At 37.9% G+C, this 25,036-nt stretch overlaps 1 protein-coding gene across 1 annotated transcript in view; it reads left to right on the top strand.

Annotated features, from left to right (window-relative positions):
• LOC108878813 (inactive N-acetylated-alpha-linked acidic dipeptidase-like protein 2) overlaps positions 1-25,036 on the top strand; it is a 330,935-nt gene that overhangs the window by 171,936 nt on the left and 133,963 nt on the right. Inside the window, exons 11-12 of the mRNA XM_051077222.1 lie at positions 10,467-10,610; positions 24,140-24,232. Of these exons, the coding sequence (XP_050933179.1) occupies positions 10,467-10,610; positions 24,140-24,232 (237 nt within the window). The remainder of the gene's footprint in view (positions 1-10,466; positions 10,611-24,139; positions 24,233-25,036) is intronic.

Genomic DNA, 25,036 nt, shown 5'->3' on the forward strand with positions numbered 1-25,036 from the left:
GATATTACCCTGGGTGAGGTGTGTGCAAAGCATGTATAGCCCAGTTGCTCACCTTAGATTGCATCCATTAAATCTTTTATATTGTGTATTGAACCTGTGTAAGACATCAGCGTAATACTGGAGCAATAGAGTGGTGCAGGGATGACTTAAAAAATCAATGGGATTTTTTCACTGGGTTTTGGATTATTCCAGAAAGTAAGCTCTGTGACCAAGCAACAGTTTATGATACTTACATGTTTTGTTCAGTAAGATAATCCTCACAAATTAACACCACATTTATGCTTTATGCTGGGTTACGACATCAGAAACCTCCATAGTCTCATTTAGCCACCAGTTAGCAACTGCCTTCTGTGAGACACGTAAAAGATTATATTTTATGTAGAATAAAATGTTAAAGTGTCTTGAGCTTGTGTTATTTAGACTTTATTCCAGCCATTTAACCATAAACCCATTCAAAAAAACATATTGACTTTGGTGCAGGGAGCCAGATGTCCCAAAATTACACTCCATTAAAATGTGTGAATATTATTGGGGTGGGTGTATTACTATAGGTAATGCTGTGAAGAAAATAAGTTAGCTTGCTTTGAGCAATAGATTCTTAAGTTTAAAGGCTTAATGTTTAATAATATAAGACAGGATTTTACAACTCTACACAGTTAACGGGTAACTATGACTTCATCCTTTACCTTGACAATGGTGAGGTAAGTGGTATAGTATTTTACCTAAGATGTATGCTTGCACATATTTAATTGAACAATGCAGTTTTTTTTGTCAAATATTGCTTTCAACTTATCAAAGGTTGAGCCAGTTTAAGATGAGAGTTACAATGGATTGTCATGACATGACATGGTATTGTAGTGTGTGAGTTAATGTGTAGATAAAACTGAATGTTCCCTAATTAAAATGATAATAATAATAATGATCATTTTCAGCTGAGACAATGGATGCCAGTGGTGATTGTGGAAAAAAGTAAAAGTAGTATGAAAACTAGCATCAAAGAACATGCTTTAGGGTGATGTATGTGTTGTGCTATATTGCCATCTCAGGGGAATCCTGCTATCTCAACTACAGTGCACAAACCTCTCGGGCATACCTCTTGCTTTCCCTGTAGTTTATTCCTTGAAACAGGGATCATTGTGGTACGTTTTGACTCACTGAGAACTTTAAACATTGCCTCACTGTTGTTGCTGTGACTTCGTCCAGAGGAATGTGCTTTCTATTCTATCTATCTATCTATCTATCTATCATTCATTCATTCATTCATTCATTCATTCATTCTATCAATCAATCAGTCAGTCACTGCAATAGTGCCATTTCAGCTCAGTATTAGAGCCTACCGTCATTTGCGGTAGCGTTTCTCTCCTCTTCTGTTTCATGTGTGTGCGTCTGTAGCCCCTTCACACAGACAAACACAGAGTTATGAAGAAGAGGTGACAGGTTGACAAGCACAATAAAAGCTCCTACAAGCGTTATAAATATCTGTAAAATCACAGATGGACAGACGTCGACCCCAAACGATTCAGAGTCAGACCAAAACTGCAAGCAATCTGCTAACAGTGGCTCTGCTGCTAATGACAGAGAAGCTAGTCCTGGCAGCTAGCTGCTATTCTGAAAGTTTGTTAATTATTATTAATCATTACAACATATACAATTACAATATATTATATACAGCAAGCAGAAATATTTATACATATGTATAGATACACACATATGCATGCACTGTATATACTGTATGTGCACTTCCATTCTTGAACCGTGTTTGCATTGAGGTTACTGGGCAACAAATTGTTACGTTGAAAACAAGGCAAATTCTCTGCCAGAGAGGTGAGATAATTCCACTAATTCTCAGTGTGCCTTTTTTCTTTATTCAAAGAATTTTACAGGAATGAGTGCTGGCATTTTATCTTAGTTGACAAATGCTTCCTGATAGCTAAAACACTCTCACCCCAGTGGCTGACTTTTTTCATTTTGTTGTTGGAAAACTTTTTCTCATAGCTGATGGCCATATTTTGGTGCGTCTATTCACGTTATGAAATGTGGCATCTTGTAGTTGTTACGTGATTTCAGGGAAACTGCTATATTTAGCTCAGAACAAGTTTCACATCATTTGGCAACTTATCAGTGTTAATTAACAGGCCCAGAATTCTCTCTGTTGGCAGGCTTCATTACACTTGACTTAAGCTGCAGAATAAATAAATCACCTCAACAGTCTGTGCTGGCTGTCTGCATATGGAGAATGGTTTATCTTTGAAGAATTCTGAAACCGGTATTATGTTAACTAGGGTAGGATATTTTGTTATAATAATTCACATAATCTGAACACATTGTTATCATAGGCCAAATTACTTTGTACTTTGGCAGTTTACTTTTCTTCCGCTTGTATGTTTGCGTAACATTTGCCTAAAAACTGCTGTTTTAGGATACAACTGAGTGTTTTAATAAAATGAAACAACATATTTCTGTCTTATCAAAACATTATGTTCGCACTAGGTACCTGTAGACTTGGGAGTAAATGCTACAGACAGGGTAGGGAAGTTGTTGGTGTTAGTTTTTACTAGGGATTTGCTGACAAGAAGACAATAATAATAATAATAATAATAATAATAATAATAATAATAATAAATGATAAATAAAATAATGGCAGCCTTATCCTGATCCTGATCAAATACTGTTAAGTAACTGCAGTTGAGATGGATAGCTGTTGCAGTGGCCCTTTAACAATGCATCATCTAGCATTTTGCCAATGATACACAGACATCAATTGGGAAATCAAGCGGTTTCTCTCACTTCCTCAAACACTTACTTCTTGACAGTTTTTCATCTAAGTGGTTTGATGATTTTCTGCCTGCCCTGCACATCATGGAGTCAGCAGCTTGTCTCGCTTCTGTGAATGTGTCAAGATGTCAGAGGCCTCCACTAGGCTACACACTGCACAAAGAAACACTGGCCCTATAGAGCCAGTCTGTCAATCCAGGTATCAGTTAATATCAGTGTCCAGTAATGGAAAGACTGATTTACAGAGCATGGACACTGCCCAGATATTGATTTGTTGAGTTCTCGCTTTACTGAACATTAAGAGAATGGAAAAGGGTTGGGGAAGTTTAAAGAAAAAAAAAATTACAGTAAAAGAGGAGAATGTGAGTAGGATGGTGTGTTAGGAATGAGGAAAGATGGGAAGAGAAGTGCAGCACTTTGGCTCTTAAAAAGGGCTTTTTTTGCTACTACATTGGACTGACAATTGGTCACATGGCTTTGAATTCACCATCATGTTGTGATTTCATTGGTTAGAAGGAAAGGAAAGGAAATAGAAGGAAAATGGAGGTGGCAGAAGCGGTTAGAATTCTCATTTATCTTTTGATGAAGTTAGATTTTTACCATATGGTAATATAGATTTTTCTGATAATTCTTCCTGTTGGTGTGCTAATGACAATTTAACATTTGAGTCATCTACTAAGTCAGCTGAAATATCGACTAAACATTCAAAACAACTTATTGGCTTTTTTTTAAGGTAGTTACAATAAGTTACATTAAGAAGCTGCCTGAATCATATTCATACATAGCCATCAATGAGTAGCTCACACATTATTTTTACTGAAAGCAAACAGGATCCACACTCGTGCAGTTATCAGCCTTGATGGCTGATGACTGCAGGAGGAGGAGGATGTAACATATAGAACTTGTCATTTCCTCACAAATGTTTAGCAAATTTATATCGTGTTCAGCAAAAGATTAGAATGTGTACTTTGGATTAGTAAGCATGCAGTTTTTTTTTTTTTTTGTTTTAACTCACACACCAATTTGCACTACAGCTTCTCATTAATACTAAATAATCACATGTAATTCAATTTGTCAAATTATTCCCCAAAGTACAAGAGCTTGGAGGATTGGATTGAGACAAATGCAATTCTTTGTTTAATGTTAAAGGCAATACTTAAAGGCAAAAGCTTGGTCAGTTTTCACCATATTGACATCCGACAATCAGTATTTGCCAGTAAACAACAAGCACAAGTAAACTTCCCGGATACCACTCATCACTAAATACCTCAAGCCATAAATTATAATATATTATGTCTAAGAAGCTTTTCAGGCAAGATTCATGTAGAGTGAGAGAAGATGAGGACAAAAAACCTAAGGTCCAACATTAAAGACCATAGTTGTCAATAACCTTTTAATGAAGGATGTTCTGGATTATGTGGTAATGAAGGGCAGTGAATCTCAATGCAAAGTGCCACAAGGGTCCCCTTGATCCTTGATATTTGGTTGTTAATACTGTGTTTGTATGTCAAAATCAAAGCTCCATGGGTACAGGAAATGAAATTTTGTTTTCTGAGACATTGATTGTAGCTGTAACAAACTTAGATATCACATATTTATTTTAAATTAAGGCCCAATAATGACTTAAGCTGAAACAGTGAAATACATTCTTTCCTCTCTGTACTGAGCCTTTCCCCATGGTATTTTGTTCTTTCATTCAGTTAAGATATTGAAGAGGAAAAATAGAGACCTTTAAGCCTGGTAGCTTGCTAACTGTAAGCCCATTACCTCATTTGTATTGTTGTATACTGTCTCATAACTGTCTGCAAACCAATCCCCTGTTGTGGAACAGTTAATACTCCAGCAGAGAATACTGTAAATAAAACTGAGTGTTGTAACACAGTTGACAAGCTATTATAGCTTCCTTTGTTTTGGACTCTCTAGCTGTCTGTTCCTTCAAAGGTCACCACTGTCAAGACAGTTTGCAATAGAGTTATGTGGTGGGAGGGGAACCTTTTTCCAGATGTGTTTTTCCCCAAACTGTTTTCCTATTTCAATCTTCTCTTTAAACATTATCTCTAAGCAAATGGCTCTCATGTGACAGCCACCAGTATAAATCATTTCAACTTCCTTTCTGCAAAATCCTGTTTTGTCTGTCATTTTGGTCTGGTTGATTGGTTTAAATACTGCAATACCTATAAACATCCGGCATTGATACACTGGAGAAGAAGTGACTCAGAACGATATTAACTGCTGTTCACAAAACAAGGTCTGAATTAACTGTTGCAGATTGTGTTTTCAGTTTTCTCAGCACTGTCATCTTTAGCTCTTGCCCATTGTTAATGGCTTGTGAGAGAATTTGAAGTTTGGCGATTGGATGTTTCTTGCAGAAATGGAATAGAATAGAATAGTACTTTATTTATCCTTGACAGGAAATTGCTTAGTTACAGCAGCAGCACACTGACCAACACTAAATTAAGTTAAATTTAAAGGCACTAGTGAAACCAAGAAGAAAGAAAAAACAAGAGCCAAGAAAACACAGTGTAGTTAACCTTTTCCCTATGAATATTATGTTTGTACCTTTGGCTTTTTATCATGGAACATGATATTTTTTAACGGTTATTTTTTGAACTGACAATTGAATCTGAGAGTGTTTCATGCTGATTCAAGCCATAAAAATGCTCTAACCCTGAGTCACATAAGGGGAAAAATGACTAAGACTGCTACCTCCAAGAACCAATGAATAAATGTAGCTGAACAAATACTGTCATGACCAGATGTTTTATTCTGTCCCATTACAGCGTCAATCAGTTTGAGAAGATGATGCCTTAGAGGGGTGGATATAAAAATGGAAAGAAATGAAGCATCCTTATATCCAATCAGAATCATGTACAACTTGAGAGGCATCAAAAATAATGACCAATATATAAGTTATAACAATGTGCTAAGCATACACAATTAATCGTCAATTTTTGCTTCTCACAGTTAAAAGCATGCAATCGTTGCCGCTCATAGAAAAGTCTGCTGCATATCAAATCAAGCACTCCCTAAAATATGCTATGATCTAGGAGCTGGCATGTCAGAACAACATGGAAAGCAGTGCTCTGTTTATTTAATGTGAAAAAAAACAACAAATGAAGCATTGAACTATCATTTTGACCAGTAATCTTGCAGTCCTACTATCTGCCTGTGTATTCCTTGGTCTTGATCTTATCTTATTTGGGAAGTAGTCATCAGCATTTTACCAGTTGTCTGTTATTTCTCAGTTAGCTTGTTCCCTAAGTTCTTAACATTTTGTACTTTTTAGCCTTGCTGTCACACTTTCTCCCACACTATTTTTCCTTCTTCACTTTACTCTTGCACTGTCTCCCAATATTTTCCTTTTTCTTACCCAAGCTCTGCATCTTTCTTCTACTTCAACCTCTCAAGTCCTCTCATCTCTTTTGTCCTCTTCCCTCTGCTTGTCTTCTTTCGACCTTCTACTCACTTGTCGCTTCTTGCCACATCCCCTCTCTTCACCTCTAACCTCTCTCATAACTCTCTCCTCTTCTCTGGCCATCTTTTTCACTGATTGTCTCCAACATTTCCTGATCTCCCCTGTCATCTATTCTTTTTGCTTTATTCCCCTCCTTGTTTCTTCTCACCTCTTTCTCTTCCCTCCCTCCCTTGTCTTGTCTCCCATCTCGTTCATGGATTATTAATCATCTTGAGGAGCTGGAATGCCACTGTGACACTCTGTAGACCATCCACAGAAAGCTATTGACTAGAAATTTGGTTCAAAGAAACCACAAGGGATTTTTCAAGGGTTGCTGAACTTGTCCTCATGGCTAAGGGTAGTGTATAGATTATTCACAAACTTGGACAAAGTATGGATCAGCTGCAAGAGAAGCAGAAAAGTAACAATATGCTTAAGTTAATGGGGTATACAAGAGGCAACTGGCTGAGGAAATGCGATATTAGGGACAAAGGATGCATGCCTTTGTAATGAGTTATGACTTTCTTGGTTATGGCTGATTGCAGCTGTTTGTTTGTGAAAATGTCGGAGTCTAACTATGACAAAGGGCAAGAAAATGCACTTTATTTTCCAAGTCAGCAATTTCCTTATTCCTTAACCCTGGCAATTAGATATGATATTACAGAGAGTTCCTGAAAACATTGGGCAGTGTCATAATAGTCTTGTAAAATTATATTAGGATGCTATAAAATGTGGTGTTGTGGTGGGGCAAAGGGACACTTAGAAAATAAACTGTCAATAAAGCTAGTTTATGTCTGATAGGTCATCTGTATATGCTGTCTCTAGCTACCAACTTAATTCAAAAACATGTCTCTGAATGAAATGATACACATACACAAATTCTGGTTTGCTGCATTTCTTCTCTTTGCTCCCTTTACTCTCTGTTTTTCCCTGAGTTCTTGTGTGATCAGTTCAACCAATGGCAGCAAGCAATATCACACACTGCAACAGCTGCACAGTAATGTCACTACACAGACCCTAAAACAAACACAAAATATTTCTATACTTCATTTAGTATTATCATTGCTATGGCTGCTGTGTGTCATACCCAGAGCTGACAGATGTCTACCAAAGGTGTGACATATGGTTAAAAATAATCATGCATTGCAAGGATGTGTCACATTCAGATTCATCTCTAAACAGTATATAGTTTTATACAGTTTTATAGGTTTCCAGCAAGTTGCTTTATTTCAAAATACTGAAAATCTTTGTATATAAGCTACTATGACATTGTGAAATGTGAAATCTCACACACTGATGGACATACATACTGGATTGTTTGTAAAGGGGACTGGTCTATGTACTGTCTATCGATTTTTTTTTTTTTTTTTTTACACAATAGAAAGGTTAAGTGTTAATCAATTTATGACTACATGATAAAAAGCAAAGCAACAGCTGGTTTGCCACTCAATCAATGTGCATTTTATGACTATGTTGGCTAGTTTTTCCTCAGCAAAGGCTACAGAGACCTGCGACAGTGGTTCTGGGCTATGTTCTTCCCAGTCCATTGATTGATTCATTGTTTTAATAGTGGACAAGGCTGATATCAGAATGTCTCTTATCAAATGTGGGCCTTACACAGACTAGCTCACTGTCACCTTGTCCTTCAGTGGTGCAAAACTTAAGTGACATTAAAAAATAAAAAATAAATCAGCAGCCTTTTGCGATTGACCTTTTTAAGAAAGGTTTGAAGTTTCTTGGAACACTTGAAACCACCATCCAATCTGTCTCTGTAAACCAGAACTGCTCATTAGGAATCACAAAGACTGTTTGTCAAAGAGAGATACTTGAAACCAGTTTTCATTTCCTTCATTGATTTTCCCTTGGGAGATTGTATGTGAGTGTTTGTGTGCATGTTTAGAGAACTGTGAAAAATGCCTCAATTTTCCAACAGCTCAAGATAATATAATTAAAGTGCTTCTTTTTTCTGACCAAAAGCCCAAAACCCAAAGTTTCACAGATAGTTTACTTTCCCTAAGATGCTTAAATAGTTTACTATCTCTTAAGACAAAGAAAAGCGGGAAATTGCAAGCATTTGTGTACCTGATACAGGTTTTGCTGATATACAGATTAGTTAAGACTAGACAATTTAGGTTCATTTGTAGCTGCAAATGTCAGTAAATACATACCTCTATATCTCATCATTGGTGTCTGTCTACCTATTAAAGGGCAGCTTGTATTGATGGATCTCCCACTTTGACACGTTTGTCCATTTGTTGGTCCCAGTCCAAATAAGCATCCATCCATCCATCCATTATCTATACCGCTTATCTGTTAAGGGTCACAGGGGGGCTGGAGCCTCTGAATAAGCGTGTCTCCTTTAAATCTCTTTGCAGAACATACATTATGTGCGACCACATAAGCTATAACCATGTGATTCCCAAGTCAGTCTCACAATCTGGACTTAACCTCCCGTAACAGATACTTGCATTGATGATATGATTTAACAGGGAATATAGCTAATGAGTCCTTTAATCACCAATCACCCTTTTTTACAGAGTATGACATTTTTTTTTTTTTTTTTGTCTTTTCAGGTTTTCAGGTTTAGTGTTCCTCCATTCTAGCTGCATTGTGTTTCAGCAGTATGTGAAAAATCTGCCACTTCAGGTGGAGGTGGTAAAACCCAACTTTTGTGACTTCTATTGTTAGTACAAAGATTGTCTGCTAAAAGCACTCAAGGCTTGTTTGAGATAACATTTGGATATAGCTGCACATGGTTTTGATTTGGAAAAATAACTGTAGTTCAAATATGTGTCAGATCCTTGATAACAGTCTGTAAATGGCCTGCAAAGTCCACATATCCACAAGTTAGAATCCACATGGGGAAATCAAATTCAGACTTAAAAATGGACTGAGACCCTCTTTTGAACCTTTATAGTTGTTTGGTCTGGACTAAAGTTCAGTTGTCAGGCTTTATACCAGTCCTACCAACAGAACCAAACAGATTAGGTGTGAGCATTACCTTACCTTCTTTCCTAAAAGGCAGCAAAACATTAATTCCTGCAGAGTTGCCTGATATTGATTACACACCAAAGCATCAATGGCAACTATAGTTGGGCAGCAGTGAAGCAGTGGCTGTACTCCTTTTAGCCTTTTGATTTGTATTGTATATTGTTACTGTAGGCCAGTGTATTTACTCACATGCAGTACATGTTATGTGTATCTCAGGTAGGTAGGACTGGCATTGCAATGCTATAAAGTGAACCCATCATGGACCTGAAGCAAGAATTAGGAAGCAAATTTTATTCTCCTAATGAGGGCAAATCAAACAGTACAGCCATCTTTGTTGTCCTGAGCAATGCCCAGCTATTGGCTGAATGGTTTCACATGAGAGAAACTTCAGTCTCCATATTAGCACATGAGAGAAACTTCAGCAGTCAGTTCACTAGATTTAGAGGATGGAGGAGAAAGGGGACAAGACATGAAATAAACAACATACAAACAAACAACTTAAGCCTGATCATATCCCAGAATACATTACATTTTTGTTATTTTATTGTGTCATTTAAATTAAGTATTGCTGTAATTGTGGCCAGTTGGTGCTAGGATGTCTGCTGTGTAAATTAATCAATTAAATGCTATATCTGTTAACTGTTGACAACACACTGCTTCATTAGGCCTTGTATATATTCTCAACTGAAAATATTGTTTTCCCAAACTACTATACTCCCATGGTCCTATATTTTTGTCATATATTTCTCAGCTGATTAAATACACGTATGTCTTTTTTTTTTTTTACATAACTAACAAAACTGGATCAAAATTTAACCCTAAATTTCTTACTGATGGTCTAATACAGTACAGCAATATTACTCACATTTTATTGTACATACTGTATAGTATTCAGAATTACAGATCAATTTTTGATGTCACTGATGCATTTCTACAAGAGAGCATAATTTGTATTTACAAGGTTTTACAGCTACATACAATTAGCTGCCACAACAAAGAATAAAAGACACTGTGTCCAAATACTGGCACAGGAAACAGAAGGAGAACCAAACCAAAACCTTGAGGATTTCCATACAACCATATTACCATATAAGCTATGTAACAGAGGAACTGAAATTACCAAGGACAACAGGAAACTGACAGTTTTTAAGTGTTTACATGTCTCTTTTTTTCTGACTCTTTTCCTGTCACTCTGGTTTTTGCCTTGATTTCCACTGATTCTGTTTGTATTTTGATTTCTTTCCAGCTGGGGTGTCAAGAGAGGCTGGAGGAAGTCTGACATCTCTGTTGGTTCAGCCAGTCTCTGCCATCCTCGCCAAGACATTACTGTCCTCTCCATCCACAGTGCAGGGAGACTCCTGTATTCCTCTGGCCATGCCTCCCAACACAGGTACTGAGGTGCTCAAGCCTCATTATCAGTAATATTCTCACAAGTATGAGAGATTTTTATCAATTGAGCTACATAATAATTGATGAATAATTACAATTATATACGTACACATAGTTCTGTAGTATTATTTCTATTATAGCATGAAGGGAATTCATCTGTTCAGTCTAAATGTGTTTTGTGGACACCACTGGTTTGGTTTGCTCTGTTTTATATATTATCTCATATATACTATATATATAACAAATGGAATTAAGTAGTTAAGTAAGTAGTAGTAGTAGTTATCAACAGGGACACCAGATAAATCTGAAGGGTTGTGAGATCGTTGGTTCTGACTCAAAAATCTGTTTTCAGTTTTTGTATTTTTTCCCCTCATCTTTAATTTTTAGTGACATATTGGATCATTTGGTAATTTATTTAAATGAAACCATGTGAGAAGTTTATAGGGAATAATCACTATTTGGTGGAACTGTTTACAACTCAAAGGCATCTGCACAGAAGATTGCGTATCTGCTTTGAGCCAACAAAATGTATTAGACTGATAGATTTCTCCTTTGGAATTGTGACCAAGCTGCCACCCCAAGTGAAGGTGTGGTTCTGTGCATGGTTTAAGTGAAGTTCATGTGGGGCATAAGACTGACAGGAAGATTTGTGCTGTCTCTTCACTGATACAGGTGTTATACAGAACTATTAGGATGAAGAAGAAACTGTGTGGGTGAGGCTGTTTACTTACCAGACAGGATAAAAATATCACCACTACAACTATAATTACTATGTTCCTATTACTTTGTACAATTTATCAACAAGCCATTTGAATTAAACAGCAAAATAAATTGTAAATCCCCTCTACATATATATATGACCTCAAATGTCAGTGCCCTCTCAAACTGTTAACAATCCAAAACTGCTGCAATTTAGGTTTGGTCAGACTTAGGTACAAAATGACATGGTAAGGTTTAAGCAAATGTGGTTTGATTTAATGTAAAAGTTTTAACCTTGACTATTTTGTTGAGGAGACACCCTTTATCTTCATAGTTAACATTGTAACCACTTGGTTATGGTCCTGATTAAAATAAACTAATGTTGAATATCAGTAAGAATTAAACACTGGTGTCTAATGTCAAAGTTGAAGCCTCACATTGCATATAAGAAAACAAGTAAATCAGTCTAACCTCAGTCTGCCTCTATCACTTATTCATCCCTCCCTCTCTTCTCCAGATTACGGCAAAATGACCCCTCTCCTTTTTAAGGGAACCTCTAACCCCACAGATCACTAATAGCTTGTGTGATAAGCACTTACCCCTAATGTTCACAACATCATGTTCTAGCTGGACTGCAACTCCATTTTATGTAATGTGTCCATTACCATTATCCAGTCTAAATTTCAATCCTCACCTGTGGTCAGTCATGAGTTTGAAAAGTGGATACAAACAGCTGAAATGAGCTTCCATCACAGGGCGGCTGGGCTCACCCTGAGGCATAAGTTGAGGAATTTAGATATCCAGGAGGAGTTTAGAGTAAAGCTGTTTGTAGTGAATTGAGCCAGTTTAGGTCACTATGATGCATCCTTGAGGATTTATTCTGGAAATGTCCAAATGGAAGGAGGTATGCACAAGTTCTGTATCTGTGCATATTAAGCTTAGGAATGGCTTGGGGTTGCCCACCAAGAGCTGTAGGGCAGGAGAGGAGAATGTCTAGACTATTTAGCAGAGCCTGCTGCCACCACATTCTGGACGAAGTGGTGAAGGTTGGATGAGTGGATTAAAGAAACAGGAAGTAATTCTAATTGTGTCTATTTGTGCAAACATGTCAAATTCAATACTTTCAATTAATAAGTGTCAGGCATGATATCAGTCTTGATTATATCATCATCTGTCCTCCTGCTGCAACCCTGTTACAAGCTTTGTAGGGATCCCTGTCAGTCACATTGAGGACAGTACCAGGGCTTGTCATCACTGTCATGTGTCTATAGTTACTCTAAAAATACCACTCTTATATTTGATGCAGACTATAGCTGAAACTATTATTTGATTAACTGATTAATCAACAGAAGTGTGATGATTGATTAATGACTGAAGTCATTTTTCAAGTAAAAATATTTCCTGTGAGGATTTTCTGTTTCTCTCTGTTTTATGTAATTGTAAATTAAATATCTTTGTGTTTTCATTGCTTGGATAAAACAAATTTGTAAAAATGTCATTTGGACTTTTAGAATATTTGAAAGGTATTGTTCATACTTTTCAGAAATGTCATTGACAAAAACTAGAAATTGTTTAATCAAGCTGTAGCCTTAATTCAGACATATACAACTTTTAGTAGAGGTGGCATTGATTTTTTTTTTTCATTGCATGAAAAAAAAGTTTCAATTGTAGGTTTAGCACTTCACGACAGTAATAAAGTGTCTGAGCTGTTATTTTGCATCACACCGTTCCATCTAAATGGATCACCTCTACCACTGCCCACCCACACTGCATCACCACACTGTATGATGACTCATGGAGGTCATAACCTGGAATCTCCAGCATTCACTGCTTGGCTGAGTCACAGATTTGACCCAAGAAGCAGCATGTTTTAACTTCACTTTCTTTGTCTTTCTAGTTCTTGTGAACTTTAGGTACTCCAGTTTTTGCACACACCAGAGGCATGACAAACGCTCTCTCAAACTATTGGTGAAATATACAAGACAGCAGGGCATAGGCAAATGTGGGAAATGACAATAAACATGTCAGGGGAGTGATCAATAACTGAACCAACAATATGACAACATTCTACAAACAGCATTAAGTCAGTTGCTCGGGCAACCACAGCGCATGTATGCATGAGCAACAGGAAGCTGGGCTCACCACACAGGAGAGGGGGTCGAGGCTGCAGATGGCTTCAGTTTAGAGCAGCCTGGCTCATTTTGGCATGACGATGTTAGTCCTTTATTTTGTATGTACTCCATCTCCAATACTTCAGTTTGGCAGAAAAAGGCAGCCATGTAGGATGAGGAAGTTCAGGCAGAACAGAAGATAGTGGAGAATCAGGCCTCTTGCACCACATTGTACATTAATGCTAAATAATATACAGATATATTCACAAATGAATTGCACATTTCAGAGAGAGTTGTAATGACAAAAGACCTAAGGTCTCACATGTCCAGTGGACATTGACACATTACATAAAATGGAGTTGCAGTCCAGCTAGAACATGATGTTGTGAACATTAGGGGTAAGTGCTTATCACACAAGCTATTAGTGATCTGTGGGGTTAGAGGATTCCCTTAAAAAGGAGAGGGGTCATTTTGCCGTAATCTGGAGAAGAGAGGGAGGGATGAATAAGTGATAGAGGCAGACTGAGGTTAGACTGATTTACTTGTTTTCTTATATGCAATGTGAGGCTTCAACTTTGACATTATAGAGGGGATTTACCATTTATTTTGCTGTTTAATTCAAATGGCTTGTTGATAAACTGTACAAAGTAATAGGAACATAGTAATTATAGTTGTAGTGGTGATATTTTTATCCTGGATTTCAATTTTAATGCCTCCTTAGTGTCTGAATGCTGCTTCAAAAGCTTCCCCACTCTTTTGAAGCTATTAGCAGCTTTAATCCAAAGTGTTTTGGTATTGAGCTTCAAAAGCCCATATCTGACCCTAAATGCGGATAAAGGAAAAGCAATAGGAATAAAGGTAAGGAGGCATGCAGAGATAAGATTCAGTCTATATGTTATAGGCAGTTGTACCTGTCGCCCAGCAGGTTGGTCAGTGACTCGTGTAGAATGTTTTTCTCACTCCATTATCTCATGTCTCACCCAATACAGTGCAAGCTAAAAAAAAAGCCTCCAAAAAGATTAGCAATCATAAGAACTTTATATATAGGCCTGCTCTCTAACCCTGTTTTTATTACATTCCAAATTTTATTGTAGTTGTACGTCGTCCTTGCTCTTGTTATTTTGTGCTGTTTAATTACTTGAACTATTTTTATTGCAGTATAGTTTTGATTGCCTTGAAATGTGACTTGACTCTTGGGTGCACCGCATGGTCAGGTCATCATAAATGAGATGCAGTTGTTAATTAATCTATTGTGAATGAGGTGAGAGAAGAGATGCAGGGACAAGCTCTTACCACCAGGACCTTACTCCATTCAAAGGGAGAATGAATAGATAGATTAAATAAAGAAGATACTTTCTTATGATTGCTCTTGGTGATTGTTTCCACATTCGCCCTTGAAGGCAAAGAAAGGCACTAAAACAGGAAGGAATTGGGGCAGGACATTACTGGACCTCAGCAAAATTGGTCATAAAATGCTTGTGAAAAAATGACACAAAGGAAGACAGAAATCAGCAAGTGCAGTGCCTTTACCAGCAAAGGTTTGTCTCTTTTTAAGTCCAAGAGAAGGGAATATCTGGAAAACAAAAAGGCAAAAGCAAAAAAAAGGAAAGATAATAAATATATAGTGAGAGTTTAATTTCCTTTGCCCAGAAAGCGATGAATAGATGATAAAAGGGAAGTGGTGGGTATCTTCAAACAGGAGAGTGTTGGGTAGAACAATAGAGAGAGAAGAGAAGGATGAAGCCACGCAGGAAAAAAAGAGAATGGAGGTGAAGAAGGTGAAATAGATGATGAAGGAATAACTTAAAGGGCTGGCTCAACCAAAGTGCAAAAATGCATTTTTTCTCACCTACCTCTAGTGGTGTCTAACCACATTGATGTGGCTGTGAGATTTCTGCTACCACTCCAATACAGTGGAAGAATATATATACAGTGTGTATATATATATATATATATATATATATATATATAATATATATATATATATATATAAAGTCTATACAGATCCTCAGCATTTGTCTACCAACTGTGCTGTCACTTTTTGTCTATGCCATTGTTTTACCATAATTCTATAGGCTTAGTGAAATCTTGCAATTTTGGCACCATGCCTTAAGATACTGTTCCACGGGGACAGTAGCCTTGGTGTACTGAGGTGTATGACTGTGTATGCTGGTGTGTGTGGTTAGGCAGAATATGTGTATATGTGTGGACCAGAAGGAGAGAGAGGAGATGGGTACAATATTAAGGGGTAATTCCTACTTTTAAGAGTGTAAATCCCCTCTTAACTCTGCATCCTCACTGCAGGCCTCTACCACACTGCCACCCTCTGCTCTCTCTCTCCCTCATTTTGAGTCTTCTGTCTTTCATTTAAGGGACTCGTCATTTCTTCTTGCCAGCATGTTTCTTCGTTGTATGTGTGTGTGGTCTGTCCATTTCCATTTATTCCCCAATAAATCCAAGCAGGTGGTCATTGACTGGAACACTGCTTTCTGCTGTTTCCCATGTTGCACAGATAACAGTCACACACATACATGCACACACATAGACACACGTTATGCGCCCATGCTGCCTGAGTGTGTCACACAATCAGTGATGCACCCCCAAAAACCAGTGACCACAGACATGACTACAATTGATCCCTCAGTGCAGAAGCGGTTGATTGTGCATGTGTGTGTGTCACTCTTTCCCCACTATTGTTTTCATTTGTGAGCTTTAAGCTCATGGTGTTAGTGCTATTTCAGAAAAATTCAGTGGTATTGGATTTTAAGGTTTTTTTTGGTGTAAAATAGTTTTTTGAGCATCTTTTGCTCGTCACTCTTGGCCACTTATTGGATTGTATAATCTCTGAAGTACTTTCAGTTTATCCTGGTTTACTGTCTATCTAATGGTTCTGGGGTCTCTCAGAGGTATCAGTGTTGTTTTTTTAAGTAGTTTTTTGTGTGTCACCTGATCTAAATAATGGGTCAGATGCTGTTCCAGTTCAGGCAGGGACACTGGCTGGTTTTAGAGAGCACAATTTGAGTGTGTGTGTCCTGAGACTGTCCCTGCTCTCTGAAGAGAGGCATCTGTGTAGTCCGAGCTTATTGTACATCCAATGGTTCTGCAAGGTAGGCTCCTTTTTGAAGTGTTTCCATTACATCAAATGAGTTCAAAAGAGGGAGAGAGTGGGCATGAGAGAGAGATAGACAAAAGGGAAGACAAAGAGAGAGAGAGAGAGAGAGCGAGAGAGATGTAATCTGTCTCCAATCGATTGGCTGCACCTCTGACCACTCTTGGGATTCCACTATCATTTGTTTCCATCTGTCTGCCTCCTTTCATTTTTTTTTCTCTTTTTAATTCCTTTTCTCCGTATTTTTCTCTTTTAATTCCCATTCAATTAAGGCTGGCTATATTGGCTGGCCATTGGTTAATTGCTCGGGGTGCCTCCATGGAGATCGCCAGACCTTACGGAGATGACACACACAGTACTCTGAACGCTGTGTGAGTGTGTGTAAATCTGTGTATCTTTACTGCTACTTTTTTTGGCCTATATACATATTTTTAGTGGTTTCAAGGTGATGGTATTGGATCTTTTAGAAGACTCCTGCTCACGACAAATTAGTTTGATTGTATTAATTATTATCATACATAAAACATACATGTGGCTCATAGGGCACCTTACTAATTACTTAGCATCCATCTGCTTAACACCAATTAAGATTGTCTCAACACATAGCAACACATGATCTCCCACTCCCACTTTGAAATGGTATCTACTGTATGCAAGCAGCTAGCAACAAGCAATCACATCCAAATTTGTAAGCTGACCATTGATGTGTCTGCGCCTCCATTTTTTGCAAAGTTGAGTATTACAGAACTCTTTCTTTTATGCTAATTTGCTCATCATGTGTTTTTTTTGTCATGTATTTGACTGTTTTTATATGTGTGGGTGTGTGTGTGTGTGTGTCTGACAGAGCATGTCCACCTCTCATCTCCTCAGCTCTTATAGATTGATTAATTCACTGAACACACCCTGTCCCCATCAGGCCTCGGGGCTTTGGCTCTGACTCTATCAGAGTGGTCTGTCTGTTGACTAGACAATTACCAAGCTATTCCATCACTACCTCTAAGGCGTGTTGCAAGCCCCTGTTTACCCTGGCAGGACTGACTGATCGTACACACCCATTTACACACCTAAACACGGACATAAACATGCACACACATTTCTGTGCTGTGAGAGGTATCTTCATCCATCTTATCTAACATGAATTCAGAAGCTTCACCAAAGTGAGTAGTGGGTGTGCTGATGAAAAGAGTGCAGGGACTAAGGGAAGCGTAACACAGTCACATTATCCTGCCTGCACATCATAAACCACCACTTAAGCTTTTGATTGGGTAAGTTGGCTCATCTACAACTATTAAATTTTTATTTGTGGTTAATTATGGTGTTCTGATAGACCTTATTGACAATAAAAAATAAGTTGCCAAAGTTTCTTTCAGCTCCTAAAAATTACCCTTCAGATGAACTGAGCTGCACTTAACACATTTCATGAACATTGTGCATTTGTGTGAAATACAGGGATTTGCTCCCATTCAGACACAAGCACACTGATGGACTCAAAGGTGTTGGATGGGGTTGAGGTCGAAGCACAATTTTTTTAAGCACACTGTTGTCTTAGTATCACTGGTTGCTTGGCTATACATTGGACATAAGAATGTAATGTCATCAGATATATCTTCACACACCACACATTCATCTTAAATCATTTAATACTGTAGAAAGACCACAGCTGAAGAATCTGTCTTCAACAACTCAACTGTGCCTAAATTCCTTCTTTGTCTTCTTTAACTTTTAATATTTTAACTCACATAATTCTTTCTCTCTCTTTCTGTGTCTCTCTCACTCAGAACAAATGCCAAAAGTGTAACAAATTTCCGTGGCAATTACATTGCGAGGCTGTGGAGGGAGAGGCGAGCGAAGCAGAACAACTTGAAATGGCTTTATAGAAAGGACTCCCAGGCCCTTTAATTACACCACTATTGATTGCTGTGTGCAGGTTCCCCACATTCACTCAGTGATTTTTCTCCTCAACTCTGCATTTAATACCCTGCAGAGAATGGCACTAAGATGCTTCTGAATTTAGACTCTATGATTATATATCAACTCTTTTCATTAGGTGGCACTTTGTTTTAAATGTATGGGTCCATGGGTGGTAAAATCAGCTTGGCTTATTGCAAAATGTGAGTCATTTCTTGTGGCAACAGGTGGTGTTCCAGAATTCTTAATACCAGTGTATGTGGCAGTGCCAGACAGTAGAAGATTTTTATGGGAGCAAAACTAATGAATATTTAGATGAAAATCATCATAAAGAAATGGGTTTATTCTTTACATCCAGTACCTTCTTGAATGCAAACATCACTTTATTTTTCATTAAAATATGTCAACTATTGTTACAGTCAGTAGCTCCTTGTCGATCTTATTCCAGCAAGAAACAAGAGAATTTCCTTAGCAGAAAAAAAACTTGTGTTGCTTAGACCAGTAAAACAACATCTTACTTATCTATCTATATGATACACTGATGTGGTGTGCTGCCTCCTTCAGCCTTAGTATGGAGGTAGAAATGCATTTTCTTTTCAGAGATATTATTATTTTGGTGTTACATAAACCGATTCAGATTGTTGTGACGAATAATTTTTTGAAATTGTCAATCAATTGTCAATTTTACAAGGTGATCCCCCTTTTTAAAATACTGAATTACTATTTCTTTTTTAAAGGTAACTTTTCATTAAGACTTAGAGAAACAGCTGGCCCTGTTTGGTCCAAGGTGAAAAAAAATGTGCCCACCAACAAGGCACTGCTAGAAATTCTGTGTGCTTGCAGGGGAAACACTTTTGCTGTAAACAACATGTTCTGTCTATTGGTATCTATTGGTTTTGACCTTTACAGGCACAATGGAACCATATCTGGACGGTCAGTGCACAATCACTGTTAAGTAACCTCCCCTTAAACCACAGATTGTCATTTTTGAAATTGATAGATCAATCTTTTTATCTGTTAAGAAAAGAAAAAGTAATTAAACTAACCAATTCCCCAAATTAAACAAAGGGATAGCTTATTTAGATGTAATAGACAGATAGAGATAGATATAATTTGCGATACAGTCATGTTAGGTTGGTTTGAAAGGCAGTGACATGATCTATTATTTGTAGTTTTGGCACAAGACTTGTTAGAGAAAGTTCTCTTTTTTCAGGGTCAGTCATGGGTGATGTTTCTTGGAGCAGACAGAGGTTAAGTATCTTGTTTAAGGGCCTATTTCAGAGACTGAAAGGCTGCGCAGTGGGGGGACCTGTGTCCACGAGAGGCAGCCTGTCTAACCACTTTGTCACATTGTAGCTTTCAGGGGAAGTCATGAAATGTACCAGGAGAAAATGGTGGAACATACTTGGGACATTGCAGCACTGTTGGGCACATCACAGTTCATTTGTGTCTGATACATTTGGTGAAATTAGGCAGATCCTACTATTGATGTTTACTGTTTCACTGTTACAATTAATTTACTATATAAATTATTAAATTATATTTTGATACAAACACACAGAGAGGGGCTATGGAAATACCTGCTTTCATTTTTCACATTTCATTTAGCTGGTAAAAATCAGACGTATACTGTAGTCCCTTTGAATATTTTCATCATCTCCCAAAACTTAACTCAGAGTCACCTCTTACCTGTAGAAACAGCCCTATCTGTAAACCCATTCATCATGAAGGAGAATTACTCTATGACAAATCTCTCATGCTGCGTACGTCTGTGGATTGAATACACAAACGGGCCACATGTTCCATCCCTGCTCTTTAGCCAAAGTCATTTGTGCCAATGTCAAAAGTGATAAATGGGTTATGTGGCGCCTGTGAGAGAAAGCAGTGAATTTTTATAATGTATTAAACAGGAGCAAGGGGCCAAGCAGGAAGGCGGGCAGGCAGGGATGAAGGCCAGGAGTGGAGCTGGAAAAGTGGGCTGTCATGCTGTAGTGCGGTGCTGTAGGCAGGGGACCTCTGTCACACACAGTTTGAGCCCCTGCTTCACATCTTTACTGGCACCTCATCTGTATTTCCCTCAGATATCCAGCCATCAACCCCCCTAGAGCTCACAGCTGTCCAGCAAGGAAGCAGAGCTGGCAGACACAATATCCAGTGACTGCTCTCTCAAATGCATCGTATGGCACTGTACAGTATATGTGTGTGTGTGTGTGTGTGTGTTTAAATGTGGCCTTCTTCTGCTGTCTTTGTGACAGGCAATTTGAATTTCAGACTTTCACATAAAGGACACTGTTTCTGTTTGAGGTCATTTTGGTTGTGCTTGTTCTTGGTTGTTCTTTATAGGGTTAATTTAACAGTAGGATGAGAATGTGAAGGTACTATCAGTGTTTATCAACAACAACATCAAACAAAAATTAAATGTAAAAAAAATGAGCTCAATGCATTCCCTTTCGCAAGTTTTGAAACCATTTCCCGCTCTAAATGTCATAGAATAATAGCCAACATTCAGTATACTAGCTCGTTTCATCAGGTGGCACTTTGCAGTAAGAAGGAATGTGTATGGGTCACCTACATATTCTATGAGCATATACTGAATATGTATGTCCTTGTGTGTATTTTTTTTTTTTTTTTCAAAATCTTTCCTGGAAAGAACTGTTAATTTATTTTTTTTATTTTTTTTTTTATATTTGCTTTATATATAATCTTGAAACTCTCTGGCCTTCTATCAAGGAAAATGGAATAACAGTAAGTGAGTAAGAAAGTAAGTTAGTGCAGTGAACTAAGGCAAGATCTCTACTACTCCTACACACAATAGAGACAGTTGTGGATGCAACCCATTGAAAAGCTTAAGCTTATGGTTAGGGAAACAGCTATGTGCTGATCTTTTTAAGAAATGTAGATGTTAACTCAGCATATTCAGTGTAATCCAAACCACCCAATCAGTCATCTTTCGAGTCTTTTCTCATGTGAAAGTAACAGTTTTTGAAAACATTTATGGTAAAGCATCTTCTTCTTCTCATTCTGGCACATCAAGCTTGAATTGGAAGAGACGGTCCCAAGCTAGGTTAGAACATTACATGACAGGTGGTAATGTTATGTAAAAAAATATGCATCATTAAGCTCATTTCCCTTATGATGGATTTTAACAGTTCTATTCTATTGGCTATGGTGTGTAAACCAAATGATCAGGTGGCTAAGGTTTACCATTCACTTCATGTGCACTGCCCCTAATATATAAATATGTTCAAATTAACCTCATTATGTTCTGGACGAAGGCAGTGCCCATTATAAGAATCAACATTTTCAATGAGACATGAAGGTCTGTGGAGAACTGTAATGCTGAGGGAATGTGTGAAAACAGACAAAAAAGGAGCGAGACCTCAGTAGGTTGTTGTGTGTCTTTCAAGTGACTGCATAACATAATTATTATTAAAGCAACCCTTCACCACCATTGTTCTCTAATTGGCGAAGAGCGATGCAGAGAAATCACACACACACACAGTCACTCACAGAAGCGGGAACAGTTTGATCAGAACAAAGAGAAACACAAATGGACTCTGTAATTATTCCAATATCATGCCAACTGGCCACCCCATTAACCAATTAGCATACACATTGCATTACAGATACTTTTTCATAAACAGAAAGCTCTATCATCATATTCACTCCTCTTTCTAAACTGAGGGGTTAGATAGCATGACAGAAACACCTTTATGTCATAATACTGTACTTCCCAAACAAACTGATCTCTTGGTAAAACAGCAGATGACTGTAATAATTAGAAGAGTTGGACAAAAAAAATAAAATATATGCCTTGCAGAAGATTCATTCTATAGACTCAGGTTACCTAGTAACAACCATGTCTTATATCAAACTCACTTATTAAACATGATGTTTGAAAAGGGCAGATAGCTGTGACATTTGAACAACAAATTCTTGCTCCCTACAAGAAGAACCCTTGATTTTCCCACAGCACCACACTCAGTGGCTGCATAGATTTGGTGATGTATTGTACAGACTGGCTCCCTATTGTGCATCACTGACAATACCCAGATTGGAATTAAATGAATTAGAAAACTGAGACAATGCACACACAGACTACTTATGAAGAGTGGTTTCCTCTTAAAAATTAGCTTTTGCATGTGTGTAATTAGAGCTCTCATTCAACCCTCATCCTCTTGTCATACTCCAATTATTCCCTGAGTGTGAGACAGAAGAACCCTGAATGAAAGAAACAGAGTGTGCAAGTGTGCACATGAACTTTATTATGTTGGTGGTGTCAACTAATCTAGCTGATCTGTTTGTAACTAGAAAACCTATGATAAACTCTTATCACTGTAAACACATTTTGTTATACTTCTCTTCCTTTCTTTGTGTATCCTACAAATATATATGTAGCTCTGTCTCCCTGTAAGGATTCTGTAACTGAGACTGAAACCATGTCCACAATATTGTATCATGATTTGGGAAGGCAGAACTGTGATACCCCCATCATGACAACAATCTCTATATTTTGTAACATCACATCTGTTTTATTGCCTTCCAACAGTGAGTGTCACATGACAATTTTGGTCCAATCATCACTTTTTCTGTTTTGGAAAAAAATAAACATTGCCAGTGAATGTAATCCAGATAGCAATTATGTTTCCTCTAAAATTTGGTTAAAAATCTGGTATTGTATAAACCTGTTTTGTAGGTTGAAATATAAATCACTAACTATCACCAAAAACAAAGAATTTGGGCCAAAGTTGTCAGTGTTGCTGGTTTAGCACAGGCAGGGTGGTACGGATACTTTAATAGTGACAAATCAGGCACATAGACAGATGAGATGAACAAACTGGCAGACTTAAATACAAGCTGGCAACATGAACACAAAGGGGAAACACAAGGGAGCGTGAGCAGACAATGTGACAATGAGTGGGGACGAAGGCTAGAACAAGTACTGGCAGAGCTGGTTGGGGGAGACCAGCTGATTGCAAAGCTGATTGGGGAGTGACAACAGGTGTGTGGATGGGCAGGGCAGACAGGTGAATGAGCACAAAGAGGAAAGTCTGAGGACATCTGGTGGGTGAGTGGAGGAAGGCAGATCTGGGAAAAGGAGGGGAGACAGAGGAGAACAGGAGCAGATTGTGACATAGGTGACTGGTAGAATGAATGAATCAGTCAACACTGCCTAAAACTATCCTGTTGAGAGAATGTTTAACCTGAGCAATCATACCTTGTGGATGACACTTAAATTGCTTGCCATGCCTTTCCTCTGATTTCTGCTTGTTTGTCTCCAAGTAGGATATGCTGCTGTTTATGTAGTAGATAAGTAATGTGAAAACATGACTTCCCAACTAGCATCTTTGACAGAAAATAATCTCTGTGACCAACAAAAGTTTGTGACTTACTTAAACATTTTGTTCTGCGAGATACTCTTCACAAATGAAGACAAGTTTTATGATTTTTTGAAAGAGCGTGAGTATAAGCGTAATGAGGCTGTAAAGATGGACTGGTGTGTAGATCAGTTTCTGTGTGCTGCGTTATGACGTCGACAAGCTGTGTAGTGCTAAAATGCTAACTTATTTCCAGATTTTAGGACTCATTCCTGTGCCACTCTGTTGGCCAAGAGTAGTCATTTTTAGGATCATTTTGAAAGGAATTTCAAAAACATCTTCCCACTGTACCTCATCTCAGAGTCTGTTTCATTCTTTTTCCTAGAACGAAAGAAGATTACGCTGACTGTTGGAAACCAGCAATCCTACAAGAGAATCTACAATGTTGTGGGGTATCTGAAAGGAAGGAGGAACCCAGGTTTGTACAAATGCTTTGTCTAATTTCAAGGTCAAGCCTTCCTTTATACTTAAAGTTACCACTGTGTTCTTGTTTAAGGAAAGATTAGCAACTCTGGCTGTTTGAATAAAAGTGCTGACTTCTTGTTGGTCTTACTTTACATTACTGTAGCTACTTGTGCTCTCCACTGCAGAGCAAAAGCTGTATTCTCACTTGGTCACTAAAATACTGTTTAACATCCTGCTTTAGTTTAAGAGAAGCAGCAGAAATGACAGCAATAGTTTAACATCATGGCAAGTGCTATAAAGACTGATACCACTCTCACGTCTGCCTGTCTCATATAAGGCGGCAGCCAATCAGTGTTAGCTTAGTTGACTGACAACAGGGGGAATAGCTAGCCTCTGCCCATTGTTGAGAAAATTCATATGCTGTCCTCCATCGATCTATCCATTCATCCATTCATCCATTCATTCATTCATTCATTATCTACACTGCTTATCCTTTGAGGGTCATGGAGGGCTGGAGCCAGTCCCAGAGGTGGTACACCCTGGATAGGTCACAGTGATAGTGCTAACCACTGCACCACTGTGGTGCCCCTTTAGTCTGTTCCTGACTTTACCAATTCAGAATCAACTTACTGATCCAATATCAGGTTATACAGTTTACTTTATTCTGCTAAGCTCATATCCTCTCTGGTTTCTCAGATTTTGTTGTATAAGTCATACTGACCACAGCTACAGTTAATGAATTGATGTGAATCAATTAGAAAATTAAACATGAGCTGAAAATCTAATATAAAATACAACCAAAAAACAAAACAAAACA

The sequence above is a fragment of the Lates calcarifer genome, linkage group LG17, assembly GCF_001640805.2.
Source record: "Lates calcarifer isolate ASB-BC8 linkage group LG17, TLL_Latcal_v3, whole genome shotgun sequence".
Lineage (NCBI taxonomy): Eukaryota > Metazoa > Chordata > Actinopteri > Centropomidae > Lates > Lates calcarifer.